At 40.1% G+C, this 9,632-nt stretch overlaps 1 protein-coding gene across 1 annotated transcript; it reads right to left on the reverse strand.

The window, feature by feature from the left end:
• Nucleotides 1-2,483: 2,483 nt before the first annotated feature.
• LOC128284040 (uncharacterized) lies at nt 2,484-2,945 on the reverse strand (the record flags this gene model as incomplete). Its single annotated transcript, XM_053021520.1, has 1 exon — nt 2,484-2,945. A coding segment is annotated over one exon (462 nt), but the record flags the coding sequence as incomplete, so codon positions are not given.
• Nucleotides 2,946-9,632: the final 6,687 nt, after the last annotated feature.

A 9,632-nucleotide genomic window follows, 5' to 3' on the forward strand; every position in this document is an offset into this window, starting at 1 on the left:
TCATCAAGGTTCATTTACATAATTTATTCACTATTTAATTCTATTCCTACTATTTTTAGTGATTTTTCACATCCACGTCACTGTTGCTGCCAGCATCATATTCTAGGATAGACTTTCTCTAACACATAGTCTCTATGATTCAACCACCCCTTTTTCATATATGGTCCAAAATGTAAGCATGATGACCCATTCTAATGGCTGGTCATTGCCAAACACTTCCATGCCTCTTAATGAGCATATACATACTAAATGATTATAACATTATGCCCAAAACATTTATAAGCCATTTTCGCATGGCTATGCAATATTTTACATACCAAGTTCAAACAAAACATAATAGCCTATACATGCCGAAATGTTTTCTTAAACCATCTAAGAAGAAGATACCAAAAAGTTGCTAGACGGTGTGATGACTTGATGACAGTCCCGAAACACGCAAAATGGATCAAGAACCTAAATAAACAACGAATAAGCACACCAAATGAGTACATAACTCAGTAAGTCGTAAGCACTACTCTACCATCCAACAATAACAATCATAAGTGAATAAACAAATAATACAAAATCGATGTTTCCAACCATAACAATCTACACTACAATTTCTTAAATTTTTTTAAGTTCGATCTCATGTCAAGACCTTCAACCGAATCAAACGCCAAGTTAGCCCAATCGATTTGGATCCGTTTCCTTTAGTTGGAACAACAACGTACTAGATAATTTTATGCATACACCGTACAGTCCCAATTTCGATATTTAGATAGTAGCTCAATCACTTACCTCGTTCATGCACAAGTTATTTCCACAACCGAATGTGGCACACATAGTGCTTATTATGATCGCACACATAGTGCCATAGTAAATCGCACACACAAGTGCCATAGTAAATCGCATACACAGTGCCATAGTAAATCGCATACACAGTGCCATAGTAAACTTTCTACCCTTTCACTATCTCTTTTACCTTCAACAATTGTCATCACTCCATACGCATACAATATCATTTATACATATATAGCATTCCATTAAACACAATTGCATAGATTTTCCAATCATTCAAGCAATATCAAACATATATGCTTAACGACTTACCTCGGATGTTGTCGCATGCGCCTTCAACGGCTATTCAATTACTTTTCTTTCCCTTGTCCAACTTCGATCCTTTGAGCTCTTGAGCTACATCAAACAAATTTACTTCCCAATCAATCACACACATACATAAAAATTTATTCATACATGACCCATAGTTCATTTGGTCATTCATCTCTCAAACCTATCGAAGCTTCCTATCATGCTTCCTTGGCCGAATACACATATAAGCATACTTAGCATTTGATACATTCGGCCTTAGCATAATTTCATTTAAAAGTCCCTATTAGCCACTTCCCCCATCAATTATCTCATCTACTTAATATTTCGTACCTATCATGCTAGCGAATATTACTTATTCAAGTTCAACATCCTCCTATACGACACTAGCATCAAAGATGATATCTAATTCTTCTCTTTTCCCTTTTTATCAAACAACCTATATGAACATTTAACCAATCCAAACTTCACCCATTCACACTTATTCATTTAACATAAAGGAAATAAATCACCCACTTCACTATCAACTATGGCCGAATGCACCAAGCATTACCTAACTAAGATTTCACAAATTTTAACCTTATATCGACCCTACTTATTCAATACAACATGAAACAACCTCTTCTCCTAACCTCTTGATACACGGCTTGATGTTCCAAACACCATGAAAGTTTGATTTTTCATGACATTGCCGAAATGCACTTTGACAATTAGCTCACCATGCAAAGAAGTTAAAGCCAACATCTCAAGACTTACCTCCAACTAGAAGAAGGTTGCGAATTTGCTTAATGAAGAGCTCTCTAATTCCTTCCTTTGGTTTTCGGCTTTGGCAAGATGGAGAAGAAGATGAACACTCCTCTTCTAATTTCTCTTGTATTACTATTATTTTTTTTTTTTTTTCTTTGCTCATTCACGGCAAGATGGAGAAGTTGGTAGATAAGTCTTCCTTCACCCTTTTTTTTCTTTACTTTATGAAACTCATATTATTTTTATCTAAATTAATGCCACTTCTTAATTTAATATCTATTAAACATATATATTTGCCCATCCACCTCCATCTTGGCGGCCACTAGAGAATAAATTGGGTAATTTGACATGCAAGGACAACATTTTCTAGCATGCATCAATAGGCCACTTCAACATTTGCCTATCACATTTCTAAGTTTTCTCACACAAGTCCTAATTGATAAAATTCACTTACAATTAACAAAATCCAAACATGAAATTTTCACACATGCATATATGCATATAATGAGCATCAATTAAGATGGTTAATTATTATTCCGACTCGGTTTAGTGGTCCCGAAACCACTTTCCGACTAGGGTCAATTTAGGGATGTCACAACTCTCCCCCACTTAAGAAATTTTCGTCCCCGAAAAATCTTACCGGTAAATAGGCTCGGGTATCGCTCTTTCATAGAGTCTTCAAGTTCCCAAGTGGCTTCTTCCATTCCGTGTTTATGCCACAACACCTTCACTAACGGGATTTTCCTATTGCGCAATTCCTTTACTTCACGCTTCATAATGCAAACCGGTTCCTCTTCATAGCTCAAATTAGGCTGGATCTCAATCTCAGATGGAGCAATTACGTGCGATGGATCAGACCTATATCGTCGAAGCATCGAGACATGAAAAACGTTGTGAATCTTTTCGAGCTCAGGGGGCAAAATTAATCGATATGCAACTGGCCCAACTCGTTCGGACACTTCATATGGCCCGATGAACCTCGGACTCAATTTGCCCTTACGACCAAATCTAAGCACCTTCTTCCAAGGTGAAACTTTGAGAAAGACCTTGTCTCCAACTTGATATTCAATATCTTTTCTTTTCAAATCCGCATACGACTTTTGGCGATCCGAAGCAACTTTCAAACTTTCACGAATCACTTGAACTTTTTGCTCGGTATCCTTAACCAAATCAACCCCGAAGAATTTACCTTCACTAAGTTCAGTCCAGAATAATGGGGTACGGCATTTACGACCGTATAAAGCCTCGTAAGGCGCCATCTTAATACTTGATTGAAAGCTATTGTTGTAAGCGAATTCAATCAAAGGCAAATATCTTTCCCACGAACCACTAAACTCAAGGATGCAACATCTCAACATATCCTCCAGGATTTGAATTATCCGGTCGGATTGACCATCGGTTTGGGGATGAAAAGCAGTGCTAAAATGCAGCTTGGTACCCAAAGCCTCTTGCAACTTCTTCCAAAATCGCGAGGTAAATCTCGGATCTCTATCTGACACGATGGAAATAGGCACCCCGTGTAGTCTCACAATCTGAGAAACGTACAATTCGGCTAGTTTGTCCATGGAAAAATCCGTACGTACCGGGACAAAGTGAGCCGACTTAGTCAATCTATCTACAACGACCCAAATCGCATCCTTCTTACTTGCGACAATGGCGGTCCGGATCTGAAGTCCATTGTGACTCGATCCCATTTCCACTCGGGTATCGTGATCGGTGAAGTAATCCCGATGGCACTTGATGTTCGCTTTCACTTGTTGACATATTAAACATTTGAAACAAAATCGAGATGTCTCGTTTCATACCATGCCACCAAAACGGCGTTTCAAATCGTTGTACATCTTCGTACTCCCGGTGGATTGTCATTCGGCTACAATGGGCTTCATTTAGAATTATCGAAATAAGTTCCGAATTCTTTGGAACACACAGACGACTTCTGAACCTCAAACAATCGTTATCATCAATTTGAAACTCTGATTCCTTGTTCCGAACACACTCACTTTGTTTTGCAAGCAACTCCTCATCAACTTTCTGAGCTTCCCGAATTTGATGAGCCAACAATGGTTTGGCCTTTAATTCAGCTACTAACACATTGTCGGGTAGGATTGACAAGTGTACATTCATCGTCAGTAAAGCAAGCGGTGATTTCGGCTTAAGGCATCCGCAACCACATTAGCCTTTCCGGTGATAATCAATGACGAGCTCATAATCTTTTAACAACTCGAGCCATCGTCTTTGTCGCAGATTTAAGTCTCTTTGAGTCATCAAATATTTGAGACTTTTGTGATCCGAATACACATGGCACTTCTCACCAAATAAATAATGTCGCCATATCTTTAAGGCGAATATGATGGCAACCAATTCGAGATCATGGGTTGGATAATTTTTTCATGTGGCTTTAATTGTCTCGACGCATAGGCCACAACTCGACCTTCTTGCATCAATACGCAACCTAACCCAAGTAGGGAGGCATCGCTATAGATGACAAACTCTTTGCCGATTCGGTTTGTACTAGAACTGGAGCTTTAAGTCAATCGAGTTTTCAATTGGTCGAAACTTTTCGACACTTTTCCGTCCATTCAAATTTGACATTTTTCAAGTAGTTTTGTCATGGGTGTGGCTATCATCGAGAATCCTTTACAAACCGCCGTAGTAACCGCAAGCCCCAAAAAGCTCCTAACCGTAACATTCCTTGGAGGTTTCAATCGACTATGGCTGAAATTTTGTTCGGTCGACTCGAATACGATGCGAGATATCACATGACCCAAGAAGCTAACCTCCCTCAACCGAACTCACACTTGTGAACTTAGCATATAATCGCTTATCCGTAAAATTCGCAACACTATTCTCGGTGTTCGTGTTCGGTCTCATTTTGCGAATAGACTAAAATGTCATCAATGAAGACAACTACGAACCGATCCAGATATGGTCTAAAAATCCGATTCATCAAATCCATAAATACCGCAGGGCATTAGTAAGCCCAAATGGCATCACTAGGAACTCGTAGTGACCATATCCGGTTCGAAGGCGGTCTTGGGTACGTCCGAATCTCGAATTCAAGAATCGATAATAGCCCGATCTCGGATCTATTTTCAAAACACCGAGGCTCCTTGATTGATCGAACAAATCATCGATCTGCGATACGGATATTTGTTCTTTATCGTCGCTTTATTAAGTCGACGATAGTCGATGCACGACCTCATGGTTCCATCCTTCTTTTCACAAACAACACCGGCGCACCCAAGGAGAAAAACTCGGCGAGCAAAACCTCTATCCACCAATTCTTGCAATCGAGCTTTCAACTCCTTTAATTCCGTTGGTGCCATACGATCACGGAGCTATCGAAATTGGAGTGGTACCAGGTACCAATTCGATGCCAAACTCTATTTCCCGAACAGGTGGCAAACCCGGCAATTCTTCAGGGAAAACATCCGGGAATTCACAAACCACTGGCACAAATTCGGGTTTCTTTTCCGACTCCTTGTCATCGAGCACATACGCAAGGTACGCTTCGCACCCTTTTCTTACATATTTCTGGGCCAACATCGCTGATATTACAGCTGGCAACCCCTTTAAGTCCGTAGACTCAACCCGAACAATCTCGTTATTAGCGCACCTCAGATCGATAGTCTTGCCTTTGCAATTTATAACCGCATCGTGCGTGGTCAACCAATCCAACCCAAGAATAACGTCGAATTAAATCGAACGGCAAAAGCATCAAGTCGCGCCGGAAAACAAGAACCTCGAAACACTAGGGGACTTTTCTTACACACTTTGTTGACAAGCACGTAATGACCCAAGGGTTTGACACCAATTACAAACTCGAGAGACTCAATAGGCAAAGTCTTCCTGGATGCTAAGGTTTCGCATATATAAGAATGAGTAGAACCAGGGTCAATCAAAGCAATCACATTAGTATCGAAAAGAGTGAAAGTACCGGTGATAACGTCAGGGGAGGATGCCTCCTCTCGTGCGCGGATGGCATATGCTCTAGCAGAGCGCCTGAGTCTCGGATCGAACAGTCGTGTCAAGAGCCCTCTCGACTACCACCCCTACCTCCTGAAATTCTTGGTGGTCTACCTCTAGTTGTCATTCCACTAGGTCTCGCACCTTGCATCCTATTCTTCTCATCAAGCTCTGTGCAATCTCTAATGAGGTGGTCCTTCGAACCGCATCCGTAACAAGCCTTATTGGTAGTCTTACCCCAACATTCACCTATGTGTCTTCTCCCACATTGAGGGCATTCAGGTTTCTCTTGACGGTTATTGCCCACACTAGCTACCAAAGTAGCTCGAGAGTCCGTCAATGGTCGTGGTCTAATGGAAATCCCCGCAGTCGTCCTCGATCTATTGGTGTCCTCCCTGAACTTCTTTACAGCCGAGAACGGAGCTTTACCCGTCGATCTTTTGCGATAGTCTCTAGCTTCAAATTCAGCCTTCTTCTTCTCCTTTCCAAGTTCCTCCGCCTTGCGTGCTCGTTCAACTAGTGTTACGAATTCTTTTATCTCCAAAATACCCACTAGTAGTCTTAGATCTTCATTCAACCCTTCTTCAAACCTCTTGCACATAGCAACCTCATCAGCCACACACTCCGGGCATACCGATCGAGTCTTACGAACTCATGTTCAGATTCGAGATCTTGTCATGCGGCCTTGCTTGAGTTCGAGAATTCCTTACGCTTTTGATCGATGAACCGTTGACTAATATATTTCTTTGAAACTCCGTTTGAAAGAAATCCCAAGTAACTCGTTCGTTTGAACTATGGAAATCAAGGTCCTCCACCAATAGTAGGTGAGTCCCGCAACAAGGATATAGCACACTTTAGACATTCATCGGTGTGCATGACAGTTCATCAAACACCGAATGGTGTTGTCAAGCGAAACTCGGCCCTTCGGCATCATCGATAATTACGGCTCGAACTCTTCAGCCCGCGCTTCCTAATCAAATCTACAGGTGGCTTACTCAGCCTCACGGTCGATGGCGATGGCATTACGGGCTCTTGGGGTGGATTATTCAAATTGGAATTGTTGGACAGCCGGGTTGGATCGGGCATATTCGCGACCCACTCATTCATCATGGTAAAGAAGGCTTGTTTAGCCCCTCACCTTGATTGTTCGCAGATGACCGAGGTTCAACAGCGGCGTCCCTTGTGCAGGAGCAGCCGCTACACTTTCAACGTCATCCGCCAAGGTTCTCTCTACATCGGGATCCATTTACTAATCAAAACAACAAAACAAAAAAAAAACATTTTAACTGTCAGAAGTCATCACACATTTAAACATTAACATTAAGGCATGTATAGCTAGACTCATACGTGCCATGGTAGTCCTAGAACCGACTAAACCATGGCTCTGATACCAATAAAATTGTAACACCCCGAACCGAGACCGTCGCCGGAGTCAAACACGAGGTGTTAACAGACTTCAAACCACTTATTGAAAAGTTCCAGACAAGCTGCCAATCTGTGTACTAGTCGCTTCAAAAATCATAACTTGAGTTTCAGAACTCGAAAATCGGTTTCGTAATTTTTTTCTGAAACTAGACTCACATTTCCGTCTACAGATTTTTTTCTAGAATTTTTGGTCGAGCCAATTAGTACAGTTTATTAGTTAAAGTCTCCCATATTACAGGGGCCGACTACACTGACCTTCACGCGTTACAACCCAAATAACTCCCTGTGCAGGGCTTCAATACTGGTACCGTTTGTTTCTATAGAAACTAGACTCAAAGAGGAATTCATACATATATGGTATGACTCGTAATTATTTCTGGTTAATTTATAATGAATTTTCAAAGTCCGAACAGGGAATCCAGAAACCGTTCTGGCCCCGTTTCACTAAAACCCAAATTTCTCTCAACATACAACTCATATAACCATTTCGTTTCCTCCATGTGAAAATAGATTCATCAAGGTTCATTTACATAATTTATTCACTATTTAATTCTATTCCTACTATTTTTAGTGATTTTTCACATCCACGTCACTGTTGCTGCCAGCATCATATTCTAGGATAGACTTTCTCTAACACATAGTCTCTATGATTCAACCACCCCCTTTTTCATATATGGTCCAAAATGTAAGCATGATGACCCATTCTAATGGCTGGTCATTGCCAAACACTTCCATGCCTCTTAATGAGCATATACATACTAAATGATTATAACATTATGCCCAAAACATTTATAAGCCATTTTCGCATGGCTATGCAATATTTTACATACCAAGTTCAAACAAAACATAATAGCCTATACATGCCGAAATGTTTTCTTAAACCATCTAAGAAGAAGATACCAAAAAGTTGCTAGACGGTGTGATGACTTCGATGACAGTCCCGAGCACGTAAAATGGATCAAGAACCTAAATAAACAATGAATAAGCACACCAAATGAGTACATAACTCAGTAAGTCGTAAGCACTACTCTACCATCCAACAATAACAATCATAAGTGAATAAACAAATAATACAAAATCAATGTTTCCAACCATAACAATCTACACTACAATTTCTTAAATTTTTTTAAGTTCGATCTCATGTCAAGACCTTCAACCGAATCAAACGCCAAGTTAGCCCAATCGATTTGGATCCGTTTCCTTTAGTTGGAACAACAACGTACTAGATAATTTTATGCATACACCGTGCAGGTCCCAATTTCGATATTTAGATAGTAGCTCAATCACTTACCTCGTTCATGCACAAGTTATTTCCACAACCGAATGTGGCACACATAGTGCTTATTATGATCGCACACATAGTGCCATAGTAAATCGCACACACAGTGCCATAGTAAATCGCACACACAGTGCCATAGTAAATCGCACACACAGTGCCATAGTAAATCGCACACACAAGTGCCATAGTAAATCGCACACACAAGGCCATAGTAAACTTTCTACCCTTTCACTATCTCTTTTACCTTCAACAATTGTCATCACTCCATACGCATACAATATCATTTATACATATATAGCATTCCATTAAACACAATTGCATAGATTTTCCAATCATTCAAGCAATATCAAACATATATGCTTAACGACTTACCTCGGATGTTGTCGCATGCGCCTTCAACGGCTATTCAATTACTTTTTCTTTCCCCTTGTCCAACTTCGATCCTTTGAGCTCTTGAGCTACATCAAACAAATTTACTTCCCAATCAATCACACACATACATAAAAATTTATTCATACATGACCCATAGTTCATTTGGTCATTCATCTCTCAAACCTATCGAAGCTTCCTATCATGCTTCCTTGGCCGAATACACATATAAGCATACTTAGCATTTGATACATTCGGCCTTAGCATAATTTCATTTAAAAGTCCCTATTAGCCACTTCCCCCATCAATTATCTCATCTACTTAATATTTCGTACCTATCATGCTAGCCGAATATTACTTATTCAAGTTCAACATCCTCCTATCGACACTAGCATCAAAGATGATATCTAATTCTTCTCTTTTCCTTTTATCAAACAACCTATATGAACATTTAACCAATCCAAACTTCACCCATTCACACTTATTCATTTAACATAAAGGAAATAAATCACCCACTTCACTATCAACTATGGCCGAATGCACCAAGCATTACCTAACTAAGATTTCACAAATTTTAACCTTATATCGACCCTACTTATTCAATACAACATGAAACAACCTCTTCTCCTAACCTCTTGATACACGGCTTGATGTTCCAAACACCATGAAAGTTTGATTTTTCATGACATTGCCGAAATGCACTTTGACAATTAACTCACCATGCAAAGAAGTTAAAGCCAACATCTCAAGACTTACCTCC

This window comes from Gossypium arboreum, chromosome 11 (assembly GCF_025698485.1).
Source record: "Gossypium arboreum isolate Shixiya-1 chromosome 11, ASM2569848v2, whole genome shotgun sequence".
Classification (NCBI taxonomy): Eukaryota; Viridiplantae; Streptophyta; class Magnoliopsida; order Malvales; family Malvaceae; genus Gossypium; species Gossypium arboreum.